This window comes from Phalacrocorax carbo, chromosome 5 (genome assembly GCF_963921805.1).
Source record: "Phalacrocorax carbo chromosome 5, bPhaCar2.1, whole genome shotgun sequence".
NCBI classification, from domain to species: domain Eukaryota; kingdom Metazoa; phylum Chordata; class Aves; order Suliformes; family Phalacrocoracidae; genus Phalacrocorax; species Phalacrocorax carbo.
In genome coordinates, this window is record NC_087517.1 from 19,816,661 (window position 1) to 19,841,850 (window position 25,190).

Here is a 25,190-nt window from a genome sequence, read left to right on the forward strand (position 1 = left end):
ATGACAACTGCCTAGGGATGAATGGCCGTGAGGCTTTCAGAGGGGCTGCACCATTAAAGTCTGTTTTATTTACTCACAAAAACATGGTCCAAGGCTCTTGTTCAAAGTTCTTATACTGGCTGTAATGGCAGCAGAATGGACTAGCACCATGCTGCATGTTTAAAGTCTGTGTGCGGAGGAGGGTGTGCATGACAGGTTAAAGACAAGAAAATGGTGAAGAACAAGCCTGAAGAATCGGGGGATAAGAGGTGGAAATTAGAGGGGTTCCCGCACGAGACCCAGGTTAGTTTCAATTGAACAAATAGGCCTAGTGAATAAGTTTCTTGTTTGCAGTAAACAGAAAGTTACAGTCAAGATTAAAGTGTTTTGGTACAGAACCTTTCACCTGACTAGTTGTTGAGCAACAGCAATGTTTTTCTTTTATTGCTGATCTACAAAGGATGAGGAAAATATTCCCCAACTTTTCATGTAAAATAACAGGTTATAATTCACTAACCCATTCACTGTTCCTATTCACTAACCATTCCCTTTCCCATTGTCCAAAGAAAGAGGGATCATACAGAGAGTCTTTTTGGTGCTCTTACAGATAGTAATAACTACATGTTTTGCAGAATAAAGAACACTGCTAGTTGTCTGAGGTGTCCTGAAGCTGCTGTTGTCAAACCTTAGCCCGGTTCTTTGAAAACAGGACAAGTTGTGGGAAATGTGGCACTCAGTGAAGTTATGATGGCTGCCTCAAGTTAATGAAATTTATGAAATTGAGACTTATTAAACAACAGCAAAAAGAGCTAGGAAGAATGTGGGGAGGTTGGGAGGACAAAGAAGGGAAAGGGGGTGCCATCAGTGACCTATACTGCTTATATTGTTACAGTTGGATTGGTGCTGAAGATCTAGCTGAAGTCTTGATCCTCCTGTAAAAGAGGTACAGGTTCCAAAGGATACCAGTTTGTCAGCCAGTCCTAAGATTTATCATTTCTAATCTACCTTTGTTCCCCATCCTGCTTTGCCAGAGATTTCTTGAGCACCTTGGAAGGTGTAAAGGCAATAAAGACCCCTTGCGCTGGTTATTTTTCTAGCTAGTAGGTTCAGGCCATTATTTTTCTGTTACTTTCTCCTTCGGTCAGTTCTGATCGTATGACAGTTCTGCAGTTTCCTGAAGACTGTCTTGTCTCAAACGATTTATTAGCCTGCCTCAGATTTATAAGCCACTTTGTAATAGGCTCTATTAGATGTCTAAATACCCTAGAAGAAGGCAAACTCCTCTGATTTCTACCTAGTTGCAAAATAACGGACATTTTAAATACAGAAGGGAGCGACCTGTGATTGGGTATCTAGTGCTATTTTAGATCTGTTTGCCTCCAGCTGCTGTGAAAACAAAGCATGAGTCACCGTAGACCCTCTCACATACGAGCCAACCCATCACGGGGTGTTACAGATACCATGGGCTATATAGGTACCCATGTTTACACATCTGAATTGCTCCCAGGAGAGCAGGACGTCTTGCAGTAGCCAAAAGCATAAAGACGCAAAAAGAATTGTTCTGTCGTCAGTGTGATGAAATGGGTATATTTTGAGATTGGCAGCAGAGATTTTTTTTCCTCACTATAGTGACACCTGCGCTTTTGCCACCACAACCAGTGTCGGATTCTTCTCTGCCTATATTCTAGCCATAAAACAGTTTTTTCCTAGCCATGATGAAAGAGAATCAAATGAATCGTTCTGTATCTTTTAGCATAATGAAGATGATTGCTGACTCCTTCTCACAAAAGGCATGGGAGTACGTTGCTAAGTTGGTACTGTATTTGGAGCTGAATATGTTGCTTAGAAAATATACTTAGATGTGTATGTATAGTCTCTTGCTCATTGGTAATAGCATAAACTCCACATAGATCTCTTGTAGTGGGCAAGTGCTCAGCACTTTAAACAACCTTACAAGAATGTAAGAGCATCTGAACCTTCAAGAGGCAACACATTTTTACTTTTTCCAGCCTTCTGAGTTATTTATCAAGAAAACAGAAAGATGTGTTAGTGGTTAACAATTCAGTGTATTTTACTTTTTCTCGTGAGAGCTGATGTCTCAGAGTAAAACATGACAATGAAAGAGACTAAAAATTTTAAAAGATTGAAGTAGAAAGTCTTATTTCACTATTGTGAGTTTCTCCTTGTGGGTCAGTTGTGTTGGGAAATAATCATTATTGAAGCAGTTACAACTGTTATGAAATGTCACACTTTGGTAGATAATCTTTTATGTTCTGGCACTGAATGATACCTCCAGTTGTGTTTTCTGGGCTGGACACGGAATGTCTTATTATCCCACATTTCTATAATGTTAGGCAATTAGTGTGGTGCTGGAAGACAGTTATGACGCGTTATAGTCTCACATCGAAATAGTGTTGCCAAAAGAAATATAATATTGAAAACAATGTAAAGTTATATATATCAAAACACTGAGATCATTGTTTGAATGATCTTCTCAGTAGAAATCAGGATCAGATCTTTACAGTTAGGGCCTAATTCTGCACCCATTCAGTGACAAAAGGTGGCTGCAGGGTGATTTTGGGCTGCATGGGTGGAGTTTGCACGAGTCACTTGCTGATGAACAGTCTGCCATCGGTGAAGGCCAGACTGGAATGCTGCGAAGGAGGAAAGTGGTATTGATACAGAAATAAACAGGGTGATGATCTTATCTGAAGGTGAATTACTTGAGCTGTACTAGGCTGTAGCTTCTATTGTCACGTTTCTGACTAAGGAAATAGAAATTTTGGCTTCTCTAAATTTCAAATGTAATTTTGCAGTTTGCAGCAGGTGTAGCTGTACCATGTAGTGTTGGTGACATGCACAGTCTTCCCTTCTAGTGAGAAAGTGACTGTGATTGAACAGCCCACGTCACCTTGGCCTACTGTAATCAAACCCCAATGGGCCATCGCCCAGCGCCTGGCCAGTCTGCGATCTGCGATGGACGTCAGGGGCAGGGAGCTCCTGTGCTCACAGGAAACAGTAGTAACCTGAAATAGCCACCTCTGTATTGTTGCATGAACATCAAATACTCCCCTGCGATAACACAGGCATATTGTTTGTTGAGTTTATTGTGCTACCCTAGCTCACTAGTAGTGGTGTGCTGCATTTAACCCATTTTGTAATATTTTAAACTATGCATTGAACACGCATTTATTCTGCACTTGGGGCCTAATCCAAAGCATGTTAAATACGTTTGAAAGATCCAGTCTACTTCAATGGGTTTTGGCTCAGGCCTGCTATTTTTCTGAATGCTGTTGCTTTTTTTTTCTTTCTTTTTGTTCATGGGCTGCAAGGGTTTTTTTCTTTCTTCTATAAATAGCAGCATTTAAAAATAAAAGCAGAGAGTTGTGCAAAGATAACCTGCATCACTATGCATATATTAAATACAGCTGTTGTCACATGTATAATATTGTAATCAAAATACTTTGGCACTATTCTGTACTCATAATGTAGATGGTAGAATTTCTTATATAGAAAATACTATAAATCTAGATGAGAATTGTCATTTTCTGGAAAGATAAACAGCCGCAGAGAAAATATATGGCATAGCTAAGTGAATAAACTGATACTCTCTTAGAACTGGAGTGCAACTGTATGCTTAATGGCTCTCCACTCTATAGGCAGATGTTATCCTGTCCCTAGCTACTCCTGCAAACTGTATCACAAGGGAGAGTACAGAATTTATTTACAGGCATCATAAGCACATTAAAATACTAGCAGGATAGATAGTACTATAGATTTTTAAAGTAGAATTAATTTAAAGCACACTGCAAAGCACACTTGACATCTTAGAATCTACAGATCATCCTGCATATTCTGAAGGCTTTGTCAAAGAAAAAGCCTCCCACAGTTGCTTCAGAGGCTTTAAAGACTTAATTTTGATTTTAAATTGCCTGTTTGCAGTATTGTGCTCCCTCACGCCTTGTCACATTTTTGTATGTTAAAATATGCAATTTCAAATGAAAAGCATGCTATTAAAGCAGCTGTGGGGAAAGAAAAAACAGTGGATGCAAAAGTTGATGGGGTCTTTGGTGCTGGACTGAAATTATCATTTGAACTAAAACTATCTGGCAAAGTAGAGCACAATTTCAATATGCCATAAAGTTGATAATTTGGATTAATATCTGATGCATCTTTTATTATTAAGGAAAAATATGGTTTTGTCTTTTCAGATGCAATTGTGTGGAACCAGAACATCCTAGCAATAAAACCTTACGATACTGGCAGGACTATAATATATCTGCATCTGATATACCATGGGGGAACCTAACTGTGTCAGTAAGTGAAATATTGGGACTTAATAAATAATGGCATAAATACAAATAATTTCGTCTCTACTACTGCAGCAAATATATTGAAAAAAATTGTTTTTTCTGATCATATTTGTTCAAATAAAGCATAAAATATACTTAACTGAGCAAAGGCTAACATAGACTTTGTGGCATTATCTCCTTTTGTAAGCATTTTGCAGCCTTTGATAGTACACATTAAAGCAAGTAAGTGCATTTTGTGCCCTGCTTTGGAAACTTCTTGACACACTAGCACAAGAGTTTGACTGAGATTAAGTCTAAACATGTCAAATGACAACGGATTTGTCCTAAATTCTGCCAGATGGCAAAACCAAAGTTCCCTTGTGTAGAAAGACTCTAGAAGCATTTACTTCCCCTAAAACATCCTTACAGCTGTTTGGGCTATGAAGGAGAGGAAGGGGAGAAATTTTGTAACATTTTCTGTTCAGTGACCAAATTTCTCTCTTATGTAGGCCTTCAGTTTTGTGTGTGTCTTAGTTGTGTAATTTATTTTTCCAGGGGGTGGGGGAACAAGCTATAGACAATTTGGGGAACTTGCATGGATACATGACTTGTTTCTAAATAGTACACATTTCTAGGTTTAAAGGGTTTATTACTTCAGGTTTGCCTTCCTTAAAGCAACATCTACAAGTTGATTAAAATGTCGTCTTGAGATCAGGCCACGGCTTATTCTCACAAATGATCATTTCATTACACAGTCAAAGAGAATTGAGGCAAAAGACACCAAACTGAAGGGTTCTCTCAAAAATATAACTGAATTAACCCTATTGTAGGCATAACCAAATGAAACGCTTAAAAGGCAATCCAGTGGACCATCTCCAGCAGATACCGTTTTTTCTTCCAAAGGCAGGAATGCAGAAGAACTGGTGTCCTCCTAGCCTGAGTTAAGCAAGAGCTGCCTGACATGGCTGCTCTGTCTTGGTAGCAAGGACCGCTCCTCAGCTCTGTTGGTGTGGCAACAGCAGAGAGAAAGTTGAGAACTGCTGGCCTGAGGGATTCCAGCAATCCAGAATGAATATTCTCAAAATTGCAGCACACTCTAAGAGCATCTGTGCAGGGGCAGACTCCTCCTCTCACTTTCTCAGATCTCTGACAGTGTTTTTCAGACTACATTTGCAGCTGAGGAGATTTAAAATAACAGATTTTGTTTTAACTATAAATGTAAAAGACCGGCTGCATTATATAAAACTCTTTAAAACTTCTGTAAAAGCTTATTACCTAAACTTGAGTTTACATAGATAGCTGTATAACTGACCGACTTTTCCCATGAGTCTCTATAGTTGTCAAAAAATAACTGAAATTTTTCATCCTTTCATGTATTTATTTCTTGCAAGCATCATCAGGAAACTTCAGTTCTCCTGTGTTAGAGAATTGCAGTAAAAGATTAGACCTACTCGTCTCTAAATATTTGGTTAGTCTCACCCCGCTGTCTTTTTCACTGTTTTATTTCTTCCTGTTGTGTCTTGTTTCTGAATATCTAGATTGGCACTCTGTGTTGAAAGCAACAGTAAGACCAACAATTTCTTTTGTTGTCTAGGACAAAATGAGTGTGAGCGAAGTGTTTATTCTGATGGTGACAAAATCCTTTTCAGTAGGTCTATGATGAAATTCATCCCTATGCTGTGCCAACATCAAGGTCTAGCTCAGGCCAGGACAAGTTTTCTATTTGATGTCCCAGAATCTTGAAATTTTCTTCTGGATTTCCTGAGAGGCTTTTCCCTGTCTAAACCCTTTATTGAAGTGCATCATATTTATCCCAAGTTTACTGCTATACCAATATAAAAAGTTTTCCCCTCTTTTGTCTCACAGTCATCAGAGAGCAACTGTGGTTTTTCTCAAGCTAGCCTTTGTTCAAAGCCAAAGTTTCCCGTAACATGTCAAGCCACAGTATTGTGACATGAGTCTGATGAGCTAATGACCCAGTTCATTTGATACTAAAAGATAGATCCTGATCTGGCAGGATATTGCTACTCTTTATTTTTCTGCTTGTTACCTTGGAACAAGTATGATTTTAAACAACTAAGGTTGGTATTAGGAAAATTACTAGATGTTTTCTACTGTATCTGTATATTTGATCGTATATGATATTGGATAGCATTAATGTTATCAATTTGGGGGTTTGCTACATTTTATCAGATTGCTTTTTTTTAAGAAGAAAATTTGTGGAATGTGCTGCCCCCATGTGGTATTAAATGTATTGGTCTCCTTTTAGGCTAATGATGTACACTCGAAGTAGCTTTTTCTTGAATTGCTCGGCCTGTGAAGTTAAAACAAAAAATCAGTTCTTGAGAATGCACCAGGAGCAGTGTTTCTCTTGGTAGCATTTGAACTTAGCTTTACTCTCTTGGAAGGAATAAGGAAGTGCAAGTCTGTGTTTGTAAACAGAAAATAAATAAGTGTACTTGTTCAGTTTGAAATAAATCTGGTTTTATATTAATGACTTGATGGTATGTCTTAGTGACGTCATCATTTAATACTGATTAAAAAAGAGATTCTTTTGAGGGCTTGAGAGTTTTCCGTGCAGACTAGATACAAATGTTTTAATTTTTAAAAGAATAAATGTCTAAAAATGATTTTCCTATTTCTAGTAATACAGTCTGCTTGCAATGTAGGAAAGTAACTGGAAAGAAACTATCAGTGTAAGCATGGATATTTTTCAGAACAATATCACTTTGCTCTCCCCAATAGGAATGTAAAAAGTTTCACGGAGAGTTTGTTGGACGAGCCTGTGGTCACCATGGCCCTTATGTTCCAGATGTCCTCTTCTGGTCTGTCATCTTATTCTTTTCTACAGTAACACTGTCATCCACACTGAAGCAGTTCAAAACTAGCCGATACTTCCCAACAAAGGTGTGTGCCATTTTTTAAATTCAAAAGTTGTCATTAGTCATGTGTAAGCATGAATTCCATCTGCATTGCAAATTCAGTTAACTGCTGATGAAGTGAACACTGCATCTTTGTTAGAAAATTGTATCAGAATAAGCATGATTTTAGCTGTAAGCACAAAATAGCTTAAAGCAGCGAAGATAAATAAATCATAAATCACACATGAATGTTTTAGTTAAAGTTGTCGTTTCTCCCAATCGTAGGTACGATCTGTTGTCAGCGATTTTGCTGTCTTTCTCACTATTTTGTCCATGGTTTTAATTGACTATGCCATTGGGATTCCATCACCAAAACTTCAGGTTCCAAATGCTTTTAAGGTAACTTGTTGATAAATTGCACTACCTTATTATTTTGACAGTGTGCTCTAGAGGGTTTATTATATATTTTCTTATCATCAGGGAGTAGTGATACTATTCTGAATTTTTCGTGTTGAACAAGTACTATGCAACCTCTCTGATTAGTGGCTCTTTTAAGTGAACCTCTCCCATGAGGCCCCTCCATGCTTCCTAACGTCTTCTGTGTGAGGACCAAGCTGGCTCAAATTACCTGAATCCTAGACTACTGTAATGTTCTGGGACTCCTTCCAAATTCTGGACTCATTGTATCAAATACAACCAAGTCTGTAATATCCCAGACGATTTTATTATATGAAACTTCTCTTTTTGGTTTCATAGGAAGTTTAGTATTTTTCTGTGCTCTTATGTAGATTCATTTTAAAGGACGTCATATCCTAGTAATGTTTCTTGTATGTATTCTTGTGAAGTTGAAATGTAAATAACCCTTACAGTTCTGACTGGTCATGCACAACTCTTTTTATAGCCCACCAGAGATGATCGTGGCTGGTTTATTACTCCTTTGGGGCCCAATCCTTGGTGGACAGTGATAGCTGCTGTAATTCCAGCCCTGCTTTGTACTATCCTTATCTTTATGGACCAGCAGATCACAGCTGTCATTATCAATAGAAAAGAACACAAACTAAAGGTATTCAGTCAAATAGTTATATTTTCACTGTCATTTTCTGCTTCAGGTTACGTAAGGTGCCTTCATCTACTTGAGTATGCTAATTTATTACATGTTACATAGCACCCCTTTAAATTGTTATGCTTTTGCTCTCGTTGGTCTGTGTCATACCTGCGCGCTGTGTCCGTGAAGTCTTTCTGAATGTGATTTGGGACAGAGATTATTAATCAAGGCAGTGCTATCCTCTATGCTTTGTTAGAAGTATGATACCCATTTAGCTAAAGAAAAAAAATCTGGAAGTTATTAATTTCCTTAAGTACCGTAATATTAATTGCCTCTTCAGATATTGACAGTGTGTTGTTCTACTGGATTGGATTTTGAAAAACTATTCAGGGGTTATTTTTTAACATACGATTTTTTCCCTCTCTTTATCCTTCTCTGTGTTTCTACCCATCCGGTTTTTTTTATGACCTTCCTGTCTTAAAGAAGGGAGAAGAATAAAACTGAGCTTTAGAGGCACAATGGGTTCTTAAAACAACATAGGACAACTTCGTGCTCTGTTCTCTAACACTTTAGTTGCCTACAGATGGAGAGAGATAAAGGGACATCACCCCTCTGAAAAACTGTTGGGCAAAATCTAGCAGCAGGTTTCTGTACATGTATATGCAGCGAGCTTAGGCTTTTTTTGACATACTTTTAATAAGCAGCAATCCAATCCCAAGTTGCTTTAGCAAACGCATTTGCAACCTTCACTTTGCACTGCCTCTTCTTGGATGATTGTGACATTTGATATGTTCTTTTTTTGCCCTCTTTGTCAGCCTGGCTCTTCATGTCAATCCATAGCATTGCATGTGGTTAACTTGACAGATGCAGGAATTTGCTGCCAAGCTTTGGAATGTGTTTTTTCAGCACTGGCATCTGGGAGTCAGATGGTCCTCCTGGCTGCCCCCTTGTCTTGCTGCGTTTTAGTTTTGCTGGGGTCTGGTGTAGCATCACCTGTTGCTATGCTTCCTTTTCTTCCCATATGTCAGGTTCCTCAGATCATGTATGAATGTGAGGAAATGATCTCGGATTCTGTATGCATTAGCAGATACATTCCTCATAAATGTGTCAGAAGGTAAAAAAAGGTGTCTCTGTTAGGATTTAGAATTAAACTCTTTCTTTGAGTGCATTGTGCATGTAACTAATATCTGTGTTTGACACATCTCTGAGTTTCTCAAGATGTGTCTTGGAGATAAGACTCATAAGCACTTTTGGGGAGTGAAGGAAGGTTGCTAGAGTTGATTCTTTTCATTTTCTTTACTTTATATGAATTCCCCTTTTTAAATAATGTAAGCAAATAAGATGGCATTTTCATTTCGATATGTGGCTTACATTTTCATAAACCCAGACGCTTCCCATTTTAGAAGTAAAAGTTGTCTTCAGAAAGAAATGATTTGTTTGCTTCCAACTCGTTTTCCCCTCTTTTTTTATACTTCCCATAGCAAATTCTGAATAGTGCACATTTCAGCTTTTGGCAGTCTCTGTAGCAAACCCTTCCAAGTTTAGTTTAGTTACTTTTTTTATGTCAAAAGGCATTTGCATGGGTTTACAGGCAAAATTATGGTTCAACATACTCACGTTGTTTGCATGAACATCACTGTTTCATCAGACCATGACACTGGATTTGTTGCCATATTGCAAAATTTTGTGGAGATAACTACCTACCTGACTTTTTAAAGGAAAATAGCCTGAGCTCCTGCTTGCAGCTGCGTGGTGGTCCTGGATATTTACTAAAGTTGAAAAAAAAAAATCCCTCTCAGCTATGGCAACAGATGTGAATACAACCAAGCTTGATGCAGATCATTGGTCATTTTCAAGTGCAGATTGTACTTGCAGGTTTTTAAATGTATCTAAGATTTGACCGAAAAGTTTTCCCTACTACTACAAAAGCAAAGCAACATCCTTCTGTTGGTAAATTTATGGAGTGTTTGACTACTACAGAGATGATCCAAAACCAAAGGTTTTGTACTGACTTCTCATAGGAGTGTTTATGATACCACTTCTAAGTATTGAATAGGGAAGCCAGTAAAATAGTATCTAATGATGAATATTATTTTATAGTTTAATGTATAGCTTAATTATAGTTTAATTTATCTTAATTTCTAGCTATCTGTTCTTAGACAAGATGAAAGTACGTTAGTGAGTACTTAGTAACTGTCACATGCTTACCATCTATAAAAACTTTAAAAGGATCAGTGTGGTTTTATGGCCCATTGTAGCATAAACTGACTTTGCAAATGTAATGAAAGAATTTTTGTGTAGGCAAGAATCAAAATACATTTTTTTTCCAGCTCCTGTGTAAGGATGGATGGAGGGTCTATTAAGATTAGTGCAGTGGAAAAGTTGGCAGTGCAGCTGGATGTTCTGCTTACCGAGATCCATGGAAGAGATTTATTAAAAGAGAAAATGTAGTTATTCTTCATTGTCTTGCTAGTATCTCTTTCATAAGCAGGAAAGTATTTAGTGCCCATTGTAAAGTGGATTTATGATATGTACACTTAACTCGTAACTGGCATGAGTCTAGTAGCACTAAGCATTTCTTGTGAACTAGTAGGAATTCCCCATAGATAACCAGTTTGCCATCACTACTGACCCAACCTGGGTAACCCATGGAAGAATGCTATCTTTTTCCTACAAGCCACACATTTTTAAATTGTCTCTAACGGTTCATTAGGAATGCCTGCCAGGAGGGTTCTCCTTAATTCAGATGTCATTTTGTATTGTCTTGCTGTCATTACTTTTTTTTAACAGAAAGGATGTGGATACCATCTTGACCTCCTCATGGTGGCAGTCATGCTTGGAGTGTGCTCTATTATGGGATTGCCGTGGTTTGTTGCAGCCACTGTCCTCTCTATTTCCCATGTGAATAGCTTAAAACTGGAATCAGAGTGCTCCGCTCCGGGGGAACAGCCAAAATTTCTTGGAATCCGGGAGCAAAGAGTCACAGGGCTCATGATTTTTATCCTTATGGGCTCATCTGTCTTTTTGACAAGTATCCTGAAGGTAATTTGATGAAGTAAGGAAAAGCTGAAGAATACTGCACTGCACTGAATATTTCACTGTGGTTACTGTATTATTTAATGAGTGCCCTTTCCAGGCACATTACTAACTAGCATAATGTTACACAATGATGATCTAAAGTAGAATTCTAATTTTGCATAATAAAATGGCTAGGGACATCTAACATTTTTAAAACAAGAACCTTGTAATGAAATCTTCCCTCACTGAAGTCAAAGGAAGTTCTGCTATTGACCTGTAGTATATGAAGACTCACCCTTTGTCTATACTCTGGGCCCATGACAAACTATCATGAAACAGTCTTGCTAAATTATACCAATAAGTAAATTTTAGAAAATGTAAAACATTTTGCAATTTCTGGATAACTTAAAAATATTTTCACAGTTGCAAGAGAAGTATGGTTCATTTTTTGGCAATGAACATAAAAATTCTCTTGCGGTGCCTGCATACTCAACACAGCTCACCATCGTCCTGAAACTGGGTGCCTAGTTGTGTAGAATCATGGAATCGTTTAGGTTGGAAAAGATCTTTAAGATCACAAGTTCAACTGTTATTATGCATTCTATGCATATATATGCATTATGTGCAATAATATGTATATATAATACCATCTATAACACTATCTATACACATAATACTTAGAGTTTTTAAAATTATCTGGCCTCTGTGAAATCAGTGAGAATTTTGCCACTGGCTTCAGTAAGACTGGAATTTAGACTTGGATGTTGTCACAGCGAAGGCAATAAACCCTTAGAACTTGTGCTTCCCAGTAGTATTTTATTAAGTATCTCATAAAACCTTCACTTTGAAAGCACACAGATATGTATTTTGTGTATTTAGTGGCAATGTTCCTTTACCTACGCACTGTATACCGAGAGCCTGAACATTTGAAATAGTCTCTTACAAAATCATTCCATAAAAGTCATTCACCCATTTTTGAATGCTTATAGCACAGAACATTTCTTTTAGCAGTATAAAGTCTTTTGTGTGTGCCTTGGAACATTTTTCTGAGGATTATAGCTTTACTATTCAGATGCTCTCCTGAGCAGTCTTCTAAGTAAAGAATTTAAGTATGTATCAAACACTATAATTTTTCATACAGTTCTGCTAATTTTATTAATAGTGAATAAAGTATAATGTAATAACTGGCTGTGAGACGAAAATAAAACTATAGAGCCAGCTTCTTATTTTGCTTTATACTCTGAGAAACATTATTAATTTGTAATTGAGTGACTCTGAATTTACAACTTGTCTGATTAATGCAGGCATATGGCACTTTGAATTTCAACTGTTTAGAATGTCTTTCTAGAAGCATTTAAATTTGTTAAATGGTATTTAATATGCTCTTCCCTTTCTCTGCTTGCTGTACAGTTTATTCCTATGCCAGTACTTTACGGAGTGTTTCTTTACATGGGTGCTTCGTCTCTAAAGGGAATTCAGGTAAAATGGATTTATGAAGAGTGTGTTACTGATGATGCTTTCTATAAAACATGTAGCTATTCTTATTATATTATTATCTTTTGTGTATAATCTTAAAGGAATGTTGCCAACCTCAAATTCTTGAAAGTGACTCACTTAAAGAGGAAAATAGATTACCTCTAAATAGAGTATTCCCTTTAGGTATTGTGCTCCAATTTGCTACTTTTTAGGTGCTGATTTTTCTGTTCTCCCTTGTTATCAAGGGAATTTTGGCTGAACCTAAAAACTGAGTAACTATCAGGATCTCTTCCCCTGCCTCTCCTGCCTCCCCGTTCACTTGCCTGCTGCCTTTTCAGCTCCCAAGTCAGTGCCTTTGTAGTGGTACGCTTGCTCTTGAACTTTGCCTATATGAGGCTTTTGGCTAACTTGCCCTAAAACTAACAGAGGTGAGATCGTAAAGACATTACCTGTGCAAATAAATGCCCCAGGCAGGGAAGTGGAACCGTTGCAAGTCCCATGCTACTTAATTTCTGGCCTCAGGGATGAAGGGCAAGTTTAGTGGAAGGGCACCATTCCAGCAGTGGCTTTAAGTAGGAGCCCCAGCAGAAGCTAGGCACTCCAGCACTGAGGTCAGGGTTGGTAATGGTATCCTGTGTACCATTCCTCCTGGATGACTGCAGCATTAAATGTTACAGTGTCAAATCTTTTAGCCCATCTGACACAAGCACTCAAATTTTCAAGTATGCCTTTGGTTGTTACCAAAAGTTGAGGAATTCATACACCTTCCAAAACAATTGAGAAAGAACAACCTGTTCAGTTACACTGTGCAAAAGGTTGTCAAATGCAAAGAGCAAAGAAAACGCCTGATTATTTCTTTCATTATATTTAAATTTTTGATTGCGAGTTAAAAACGGCTTGCTTTTTTTACCTCTATAATTTATAGGCAAAGTTGGCAACATCTCTTGTTTCTTGACTGGTGTTTTCTATTCAGAGACTCTTCTTTTATAACTTTGCCTAGCTCTTAACCATTTGGGTTGATATTCTAAGAAGTGTAGTTTGGCTTTTACTGAGGTTTAGATAATTTCAACTTAATATGGTTCAGCTGTTTCTCAGAACAAGGGTATGAGAAAGTACACTATTGAGGAGTGTTTTTAAGGCATGCTAAAATCTGGCTATCTTTACTTGGAAAAGTGATAGCACCCCCCTCCCTTTCTCCCTCCCCCAAGCTGGGACAAGGAATTGAGATTTGATAAGATGGCTTTTGTGGGAGGATGTGCCTTTTGCTGTTTCTGTGAAAAAGAAATCTGCTCAAATCTGGGCAAATGATAAGCCTTTAAAAATGCAGTTTGCACATGCTCAGTAAAAATTCCTGAAACTTGAAGTTCCTGAAGACTGTGTGAATAAAGCAAGGCTCATCCGTACAGGAAGAAATGGTGCAACACTGTACCATAGCAGCTCACACCAAGTCTTGGGTCAGCATGGAGCCAAATAGGTCTGAAAAACAAGAACCTCTCGTGTGCATTCCTAACGGCGTGGCAGTTGGCTTTCTGGCTGGCCTTCCCCCCCCCCAGGTTTTGTGAAGAAAGTGCAATAGGGAAAAGACAACAGACTGGGATAAAGTGTCTGGTGAAATATACTGGGGGGGGTGGGGGGGGGGGAAAGGAGTTTCATCCACAGGAGATAAAAGACTAAGGAGATCCCTCATGATCAGCTTTTTCTGTGCTAAAGAAAGCAGAGCTCAGTTGTTGAAAAACAGAAGTTTAGAATGTATTAGAAAGGCAGTGTGATAGTGCGTATGCCCAACAGGATCAACCAGCTTCCGCGCAGTTTGATTCACAATTGATTCACATCTACTTTTAAGTCTGTCTTTGCCTAACTTTAAGAGTTTGTGACTTGAAATCTTAGCAGTACTACTTTAAAGTAACTATTTTCTGTGCGTATAACATGTTATGCAGTTATGAGCGGGATGTTCCCTGGTGTGTGACTATACAGAATGTAATTCAGCAGAATCCAACATCTCAGCACATCTGCAGTAGAAATACCTAGGGAGACACGCGCATTAGAATTGAACTTAAGAAGTAAGACTAACCAAACAATTAAACTCTACTTAAAAAATGCAGTTTTCATTCTTACTCTGGTGGCTGAACTGGAGAGAAGACGAGTCCTTTACCACTGTTGGACTAGTACAGATTCATGGCTCATGACTGTAACTGAGGTAGTCTGTTTTTTGTCCTCCTGAACTTCTGCACAGTTTTTGCCTGTAGAATAACAAGCCAGGCTCTTAGGATATTCAGGTTCTCTTAGGCACTGTGTGAATGTCAGCATAGATGATCCTACAGCTCATTTTGATGCAAACATTTTAAAATTTCTCTTTCAGCTTTTTGACAGGATAAAGTTATTCTGGATGCCTGCAAAGCATCAGCCAGATTTTATTTATCTGAGGCATGTTCCTCTCAGAAAGGTCCATCTCTTCACTGTAATTCAGCTGAGTTGTCTTGTGCTTCTGTGGATTATAAAGGTTTCAAGAGCTGCCATTGTCTTTCCTATGATGGTATGAAATATTTTTTATTTCCTCTGAATATCCCTTTTCACTTGTGGATAATTATTATTGAAGAAAAAAATTGTGGACAGGTAATTACAATATTGCTTTGATTCAGTGTTCAAGGACAATTCATACTGAAGGAAGGAAAAATTCTACATATAACCTTTAGTTTGAGTCCCGGTTGCGCTCTGTTTATATTTGTGGATAGCCCAACTGTGTATTCTCTTGGGGAAAATTCTTAAGAAAAAAATATAAAATTTGATATTTTTATTTAAGGAGTAGTGCTTAATCATTTTACAGAACAAACATTCACTCATTAAGGAAGATTGTTCATTCCACTGAGGAACTTTACTGATAGTAATGTGTCTTGCTGGAAAGAAAAGAGAAATCTGTTCTGCTGTTTAAGTGATTGTTTGTCTGATTATTTCACTAACTGAAAATAAGAAGATACCTACTGACCTGCTGTTAGCCTATCCAAATTAAAGGATAAAATTGTAGCTGGAAACTGTGGTCACTTTTGAAAGTATTCCTCCACAAGCAATAGTTTTACTTGCTTAATTTCCTAACTTTTTGTATTGTCTTTACAGGTCCTAGCTTTGGTATTTGTCCGAAAACTCATGGATTTCTTTTTTACTAAGCGGGAGCTCAGTTGGTTAGATGATTTGATGCCTGAGAGCAAGAAAAAGAAACTGGAAGATGCTGAGAAAGAGGTGGGTCATGGTTTCAGTTTTTTTTCACTGTGTAGCACTTTATCAGTTTTTCCCTTAGACAATCAGAGAAAATTCTGTCAATCAGGCATTTTCCATGCAACAGGCAGATTTGTTAACAGTATACAAACTGTAATATTTTCATATTTTATTCCTAAGGTTAAAAATCTAATAGGCTTAGGTGGGGATGTCTGTTAGACAGAGATTCTTATGCTGTCATACTGTCATATAACATAGTATGTACAGTGCTGCTGGGACTGCTCCTGAGATCCACTCAGATGTTGTGGAGGAATGAACCTGTCCCTGCAGGAAGACCCTGAGATGCCTGGTGCAATTTGATGCTGTGTTGGGAATGGCATCGTCCCTGCTGGAGATGCTGAGGAGAGCACTGCAGAACTGAAGGGGAATGGCATGTCCCAGCTACAGCAGAGCCATACATAGGTCACACGCAATCACCCTGTTCCCTCCCCGCTCAGCAGCGTCACAGCCCTGTGCAGTATCCCTATTACAGTCTGGGCCAGCGTTTTCCTTCTGCTACTGCAGAAACAATTTACTTCCACTTTCTAATGAAAAGATCAGTGATGCTGCTTCACCCCTGTTAACCAAATCCTCAGGCTTTTACTTACAGCCTGTGGCACTACCACCCACTTGACTGTTTCAGATCTGGACTCCTCGTCTCCTTTCAAAGAATATGCATTTCAGATCATTCTTATAAACTTGATACAGGACAGATTCTTACACATTTCCACTCAGAATGTTCCTGTGTTTTGACAGTGAAACACATATCTTTCTGATTGTAGATTTCTAAGCAGTTTTGCATCTGTTTGATAGCATTTTCATCTAGCTGCTGCTTCGTGAATTGCTTCTTTGAATGTCATATGAAACTGTGGGAATATAAAGTAACTTTATGTGTAATGGACGGAGGTCTTTGTCCTTTGTCCCTGCTATCAGCCACCTGAGCAATGTCACCTGTTCGGGAACATCAATACTGGGCCCAAATAAATGAGGGACAAGTCTCGATGGAGAAACGCTAACTGCAGGAGCAGTAGGTAGAATATGTTGGTGCCTGGTTATTTTAAATGGGAGTCCTGTGTCCTGTGTCAGCACTTTTGAATAGTAGCATGGTGTGAGGCTGTGGCTGCAGTGGGAGGTGAAGGTGCAGATGATGCCACGTGGTCTTGGCAGGCTGTGGTCACTTCTAGGCAAGAGTGCTCTGGGGACAGTTGTGCATATGACCTCTTAAGATGCCCTGAAGACCTCTGCAAAAGCCCGAGACCCGTGAGATGCTAAGTTTTGGTGCTACAAGAGTATTGCAAAAACTAGATAATGTGAATGGATAGATCAGCAATTTATGCTTAGGGATGCCCTTAGATGTGATCTGAGACCAGTGTAATGGTGTGTGTAAGCATTCCCATTGGTAAGTCTATTTGGAGAAATAGGACGTGAGCTAATACTTTGAATGTGTAACTATGAAAACTAGATTTCCCTGCCTTCAGGATTCTTCCGTGACCTTTGACAACTCACTGCCTCATCTGTAACCTGGAGAACTGTAACTTTCCTTTCTTTGACACATTGAACCATACCTTCATTGAATACACTTTGGGGAAAAGGTTTTACCTAGGTGACGAACTTCATGATGATTATTTGCTATTAGAATGTGCCTGTAAAACCACTAGGCTGAAATTAAAATATGTGAGTCATTGTTTCCCCCCTTGAATCGAAGCAGACCAGAGAGTTGTTTCATCACAGTATCTGTTGTCATCACAATTCAGAGTAAGCAAAAGTCACCAAGGTAGCTCTCTTCTTGTGGGTCTGGTTATTGGAAAGAATTCCTTGTTATCCTTATGTTTTGGTTATATGTCACTTTCCTTCCCATGCTTGATAGGATGTCATCAGAAAACAAACCTGGGAAAATCTACTGGTGTTACTTTATTTCATTCACTGTCTATTTTGAGAGGTTATTTTTACATATTTTGGCATTTCTAAATATTTGGAGCTATTATTAAGACTGTTCAACTGTCAAAAACTTATGAAGCTGTGAAGCCTGGAAATGACAAAATTAACTAGTAATAAAACTTCTGACATGTAGCCTAAGGAATTAATTGGAGAGTTGCTATCACACGGCTTTTAAAAATAGCAGTATTCTACCCACAAGACTATTCAGAAATATAGTTGACGAGATCTGAAACTTACTTGATTGGTTCCTAATTTCATCACTTAAGTTGTTTTTATGCTTTTAGGCCATGTTTTTCCAAGGCTTTGTACATTTATAGTGGATATTATATGTGCCTTCTTCTCCCAGACCTCCTTTGGAAGCCACTTCGATGTTAATCAATTAAGTGTCTCTGAGACAGGAATGAACAAAGTGACTTCTCCTATCTGGAGAAAAAAATGTTGTGCATTTTAAAATAGTTGTTCTGCTATTTTGGAATATTGTACTGGCTCCTCCAGCTAATACCTATTTATCAGTGTGTGTGATGAATGTGGGGGTTTGGTAAGCTCTTTCTGGGAGAGCCAGCTCACACTTTCAAACAGGCACCAGAGTAAACTGTTACAAAGCCATCTAATGAAGGGAAGAAAGATGTGGTGGTCTCTGGGTGCCTGGTATGCTCCTACACCCCCAGCGCAACGGTTCAGGGCAGGATTGAATGGTTACATTCATGTGAAGGCACATTAACCTCCTGGCTGTGGTTTTTGTAACCTAACAGGGGTGCGAGCCTTGAGAATCCTCCCGTGGAGCTTTGAGCTGATGTCTGACAGACAGAAACTTGTTTTCCTTTGTTCTTGCAAGCAGGACATGGTGCTTGAGGGGTGGTGTTTTGTTCTCCCCTCCCCCTAAGATAGGTTTTCTAAATTTGTAATATTTGACAAAAAGATTTCTGGTAGATATGTCGCCTAGTTCTCCTCACTTCCTGTTTCGGAAGTCTCTTCTCTGTTCGAGTGAAAACTGATTTTGGTGTCGAGTTTCACTACCCGTCACTCCAATAAAACCTTATCAGTATTAAAACTGTGTGTGCAAAGTTAAATTTGGCTTCCCTAATGTTTGCATGTTAACAATGCAATGTCTGTATCATGTTATGCATGATACTTAAAATTCACCATACAGTTGCTCACTCAGTGTTACTAATTTTTCTAGTTCTTTGTTGTTACAAAAGTGTCTTCTCTATTTGGCGATGAAAAATAACATTAAGTGAAGATACATCTTTTAAAATAGAGGGCTTTAAATGTCAAATATTTAAATTAAGAGAGTTGAAAAGTATCTTTAATGACTTCAAATAAACAAGAAAACGGGAAAAAGGATTAAAGTAACTAAATTTCACTTTTCACATCATATCCTGTCTCACATATAAATTCCTTCCTTCTAGGAAGAGCAAAGTATGTTAGCAATGGAAGAGGAGGGGACTGTTCAGTTACCACTAGAAGGACATTACAGGTAAAATATACCTTTCCTCTTTTAGGTGAGTTGCAATTAAACAAATAAAATAAACATGCCACAGTTTTTATTCTTAATGCTTACTGAATGCCAGGAGGACATTTGTCTGGTAGTAGAGTACAGATAGGTGAACTGAACTATGTACTGCAGCGTTTAACAAGCTCAGCCCTTTTCTAGTCTTTCCACGTGATCTCACAGTCACTTGGAAGAGGACACACCAGCTGAAGTTTTCCCTTGGGCAGGACTGATCAGGACTGAACCTTGGCTTCTGACATGCACAGTACAAAAGGAAGATGTAGAGCAGGTCAAACCCTTCGTCCTGATGCTAGCAGGGAGACAGGAAAGGTTTTGAACACAGGCCAGAAAAACTAGATTCTTACAGTATTACATTTTCAAACATTCTCATTAAGATCGTATCTCTGTGAGATAGTAAGTGAATCAAGAGCTGTCCAGGGTAGATGCGGCATAATGCAGGGTTGGCACAACTTAAGCATGAAAACCTGTGTTATAGGTAGTAATAACGAACGTGGCCAGCCCGTAAGGACTCTCGTTTACAGTTTTCAGAAAGAAAGTTCGTAATAAAGATCTGAAACATCTGCTGATAGTAACCTCTGCATTAACATTGAGTTCATAGGAACACTATCTCAGAGTGGCCGCCTCATACATTTTAATGCAAGGTTACCCTAAAGTCTCCTAAGGCAAATAACTGTCTGTTTCTCCGAAAAGTCCCAGCCTATTTCTTACTTTTGATTCATCACACTTCTAATGGTCTGGTTTTTTCTTCTTTTGTCCATACCTTTCTGTCCTGTTTTATATTAGCAATACTTAGCTTACTTTATCTTGAAGTGTGATCTTTATTGATCTATAGTGTGTTTACTTAGGTAGAGTTGCCTGGATAATATCTGACTTTCTGTACTCCAAGGGTAAGAGTCCTACAGCTAAAAAGAAGAGTCAAGGCATTGGTCAATAAAGTGGTTCCCCAAAACACTGTGAAAACAAGTTTACTGAGGGCTTACTGAATGTCAAGCCATACGTAAACCATGAGGTCAGGAAAAATATACAGGCAGGCCCTTAAAATATTTAAGAATTTATTATTCTTCAGTGTATAAAAACATATTTGGAGCAGTCCAGGTAAAGCTAAGGGCATAATGGCTACAAAGTGCTGCTTAAAAGCTACTGATTACCTTGTTTAACTGGGGCATTTTTATTAGATCTCTTAAACCTTTGGCTTTGTCAAGGTTTTTGATTGCTTTTGAAATGGTTTTAAAAGCAGGTGGAGTTTTAGAGCATAAATACTTTCAGGAACTCTTAGGATTCATCTTTAATCCAACTATGCCACAGGCGTGCTGGGAGATCTTGGGCAATATTTAGTTTCACAGTTCCTCATTTTTCTCTGTCTGTTAGTTGGAAGCAAAACAGGATACTTTATTGATGTTGCTGTGATTAATTGCTGTTGGAGGAGGAAAATGAAAAAAAAGTGCTAAGATGTTTTAAGATAATACTTAAGTCATTGTTCAGGTTTTTTGAAGTTTAACTAATTTCTTAACTTATATTGCACTTATTGTCAGCACTATCGGTTTTCAAGGACTTCTGTAGAGTTAATAAGTAAGAAAGACTCATTGATCATTGTTTTATTGTGCATTTACTTTTATTCTTGCCTAGAGATGACCCATCTGTGATAAACATTTCTGATGAAATGGCAAAAACTGCTGTGTGGAAGACATTGTTGATATCCTCGGAGAATGCAAAAGACAAGGAGTCAAGCTTTCCTTCTAAAAGGTTTTAATTTTTTTTACTACATTATACTTCATATATTGGTGTCAAACCAATATTAGAATATTGTGCTAGGGATTAGAAAGATTTCTAGCATCTTGCAGTTTTATTTTTTGAGGTTTCCTTTTATTTATGTCCAGTTATGACGTTCTGAGCTCAAAACACAAGTTCACTACATATGTATATTGAAAAAAAAAAAAAGACAAATATTTGCATGCTACTTAGTTAAGCTACAGTGGAAAATGAAGTTGAGCATGCCTGATGCTTGTGTAATGAACCGCCAACCTACACCTGGATATTGCACAACAGCTGTTGTGTTTGTTCTGCTTGCTTTTGTTCTTTCCTCTTGAAAAAGGAGTGGTCATCACTGCCCTGGAAATACCTATGTGAAGAGCCCAGTATTGTGAATGCAATCTACTAATATTTGGAGTGAAAATAATTTTAAGATTGCATCACTTCTTTTCGTTTTCCTGCCTACTTGACTTGTACTCAAAACAGTTACATACTCTTAAATTTTAGTCCAGACAAATGTAAAATGAAGCAACAATGTTTCACCTGGACTACAGAGTTAGAGGAATAAGAAAACACTAAATACAAGCACAGTGTGATTGTAAGAGAGATTTTCCTATTTCCACAATTTTAAATTTAACTATTTTCTACTTAATTGTTTTATATCACATTTTTGCCATAAGCTCCCCTTCCTAATCACTCTAGAAGCTGATTCCCCAAAGGTAAGACCCTGCCTCCCAACCTTTTCCTTCATTGTATCTTCCTATTCAAAGTGGTGTCACCTAGGAACCCAAATGACTTGACTTGGTGTAATTTTTGGGGAGACAGAATGAAAAGAAATTTCAAGTAGGGAAGTAAAATGTCTTCATCAAAGTCCTCAATATTAAAATTTGAAATTTTTTGTGTAATAAAAATAGAAACTGCAGATGTATATTTAAATGTTAGATTGCATTTATTCCTATATTTTTTTCATTAACTCTTTGACTTTTTTGAAACACAAAATTAGATTCTGCCTATTTCTAAATCTAGTTTTCAAAACAAGCTCCATGTTTGAAACAGCTGGTCATTGTTCCGTGCTGAAAAGATGCAGTAAGAAAAAAAAATGTTGTAGCGAAACACATTTTTACATTTTGTCTCCCCAAAACGGCATGCTGCCTTTCAGTGTTGTTCCTTTCCCTAAACAGCATGAACAAGATGCACAGTAGATGACCAGAGAATCTTCATTTCAGACACCCCTGGAGCAGCCCACTAATGCGATCATTTCAATGGTATTTCACAGACATTCAGAACAGCAGTGTAGTTCTGATCTGCCCTCTGCCCTACACACGGTCAGTGTGGTGCATGGGAGAAGGACGTACAGCAGGGTTTTCTTACCTTTTGTCCTCTGCTGCCCAGGCTGTGAAAGCCTGGAGAAAGAGAAGAAACTGATGCGGTACATCCGCAGCCACTGGGTATGCAGTAGTTGCAGTTTTTCCGGTGGATGTTGCTTTCTTTGATGGTATGACAGATTATGTAAGCATGTACTGTTTTACCTGAAATTCTTAAAGATCCGTTGAGCAAAGAGCATCCACGTAGGCTGTGGCTCAGACAACATTGGTAGAAGATGCCTTTCCGCTGCAGTAAAATAGAAACTCATTTTCTAATGAGATCATTTTCAAGCTGTTCTTGTATCTTTGCTCATGAAAACAGTGACTCAGGTGAAAAGGAGCTAAAGGATCACAGGTTTTTTCTGGTTTTAGGTATGAGTGAGTGTCCCGTTTGTAAAGGAACAATCTCTTAATGAATCTGAAATCCTGCGTTTTCATGTGCTCTAGCTTGCCTCAAGATTCCCAGACAGAAGTACATTCAAAGAACTTTAAACCTGCAAGGCTTGCTTTCTGATAAGCACAACCATAGACCCCATTAATCTTAAATCATATTAGAGACAGAGCTAAAGAAACATTATATTCCTAAATGCATGTGTTATTACAAGAAGATATAATGCAATCCTAGGTAAGTACTGAGAAAAAAGAAAGCTTGGAATGGGCGCAGTGTTAAGGATATTTTTTGCAAATGATCAAGATCATCAGTATTACCTTATACAGTTCCCTTCAGTGAAGGGTATCTTACCACAGGGGCAACAAAACCACATCGTTTTGAAATTAATTTTACTGATGCCTTTTGACGTTTGACTACAAAAGTGTTTAATACTCCTTTTCCTGTTGTCCGGTCTACTTCCTTATACTAATATTGAAAAATATTTTAAAAAGGGGATAGTTAAATTATGATACTGTACTATGATTTCCTGTAAAGCCTTTTACGTAAGACACTGATCAATTAATGTAGGATAGTTTCTGGAGTATGTAAAATCTGGAAGTTCTTCATACTAATTAAATACTGAGTTGACTTGGCCAATGAAAGACTGGCCAATAATAAACTAATATAATCTCAAAGACATTTTTTAGGCAGGAAGGGTTTATACAAACTTTCTCAGCCTGATGCATGTGGAATATCTATCATAAGCTCTGCCCTGCCCCTGGCTCCGTGAGGTAGTGTGATGTGTGGCAATATTTAAGTGTCTGAGGAGAGGACTTAAGTGAGATTTATTATTGCCGAACTGTAGGGGCACCTGAACTTTACAATTTTCCAACCTTAATTTTTCATTACGAAAACTCCTAGGGACCTAAAGGTCAGCTTTTGAGCCTGCCTTGGTAGAACTGAACACCAAGGCACCCATCTGAAACACAGACCTCTTTGGTACATGCAATTAAATATTCTTCTGGCTTTGCTTGTAACATTAAGCCCTTCAGATGGCGATTTCAAAACATACGCAGAAGATCTGACCATGTATAGAAGGTAGTCCTAGCCGGTCTTTTCAAGTATTGGAGAAGGAGGGATCTATCACTTTGTAGATGGTATGAGTTACCTTCTCTACCTGAAGATACACAAGTCCCGCATCCCAAGCCTTCCTTCTCAGGCACTTTAGACCACTCCCTTAGTAGGGAGGATGAGAGTTCCAAGTCCCTAACAGACCCACCAGTTACGTGTTTTACTGGTAAAAGACTGGATTTGTCCTTTTTTTTTTTTTTTTTTTTTTTTTTTTTTAAATTTCTCAAGGCATTAAAGCCCACATCTGCAGGAGATGCTCAGAGATGTGAATCCTAAATAGAAGGAAGACTTTCCTGGTATCAGAGGCACCTAAAACGTGGAAATATTATAGACTGTAAGGCACACAACACATCCTCAGTGTTTGCTTTTACTAAGCACAGGTAACTCTCTGCCTGCTGTACTGCTGCACTTTAAATTCACCCCCCAGGAATTTGTTTGCATACCCTTTGTGTGCAGGAAGCGTAACATACCCAGTTCTATCACTGTTCTACAGAAGGTGACAGATTTGGCAGTTGAAGTGGCAGAAGTTGGTATTCTTTAGCTATTTCCATTAACACCTCTGGAAGCTGCCATAGGCATAGAAGTGAGCTTTGGCTGAACTGAATTGTATCCTTAAAGCAATTTTTATGTGACGAAAAATGTCAGATGATTGTAAAATTGTGCATGAATCACCTTAAGAATTTGAGAATTGATCTTGCTTTAAGTCTTGTGTAACTCAGCCTATTTCTCATTCATTCTAGTTAAGGAATTATTCCCATGAAACCTGGTAGGTTATATGCTTGATACAGGTTTGTTCTCAGAATCATCTGTTTTTTCAGCTACCCTGCAACTCTTTGTTGAAGGCTTGATTTGCCTGTGTTGTGGAAGCCTCTCTGCATTTTCATAGTGTGATTGAACCTCATTGCAAGAACATGACTCTTTATTTATTTACACTGTTGTAAATTAGGACCCTCTTCACAAAAAAAAAAAAAAAATAATCATCTGCTTTGCACATATATTGCTTTCTGTAGGGAAATCAACAGTGTTTTAACAGGAAAAAAGCTGAATCCAAATTTGAACTCTGCTTCAGAGTTCTTAGTGATATGGCTTTTGTACGATCTTTCAGGCTTTTTTAAAAAAAAAGTTGTTTCCTTACAATGTATACTCAAGGAAGCATGTATTAAGCTCCAAGCGGGGAGTATTGTCACTCCCCCCCCAGCCTTCCC

The 25,190-nt window shown here is 38.2% G+C and overlaps 1 protein-coding gene across 7 annotated transcripts in view; it reads left to right on the forward strand.

Annotated features, from left to right (window-relative positions):
* The window catches only part of SLC4A10 (solute carrier family 4 member 10), a 178,561-nt gene that overhangs the window by 150,543 nt on the left and 2,828 nt on the right, over positions 1-25,190 (forward strand). For 5 of the 7 annotated variants that reach the window (XM_064451464.1, XM_064451465.1, XM_064451462.1 and 2 more), the window contains 10 exons: positions 4,191-4,296; positions 7,017-7,178; positions 7,418-7,531; positions 8,034-8,195; positions 10,968-11,219; positions 12,606-12,674; positions 15,031-15,204; positions 15,783-15,905; positions 19,268-19,335; positions 20,998-21,114. In XM_064451464.1, the coding sequence (XP_064307534.1) occupies positions 4,191-4,296; positions 7,017-7,178; positions 7,418-7,531; positions 8,034-8,195; positions 10,968-11,219; positions 12,606-12,674; positions 15,031-15,204; positions 15,783-15,905; positions 19,268-19,335; positions 20,998-21,114 (1,347 nt within the window). Of the gene's footprint in view, positions 1-4,190; positions 4,297-7,016; positions 7,179-7,417; positions 7,532-8,033; positions 8,196-10,967; positions 11,220-12,605; positions 12,675-15,030; positions 15,205-15,782; positions 15,906-19,267; positions 19,336-20,997; positions 21,115-21,800; positions 21,840-24,725; positions 24,752-25,190 lie in introns of all 7 variants that reach the window. The other 2 variants (XR_010372987.1, XM_064451467.1) reach the window with 2 other exon arrangements.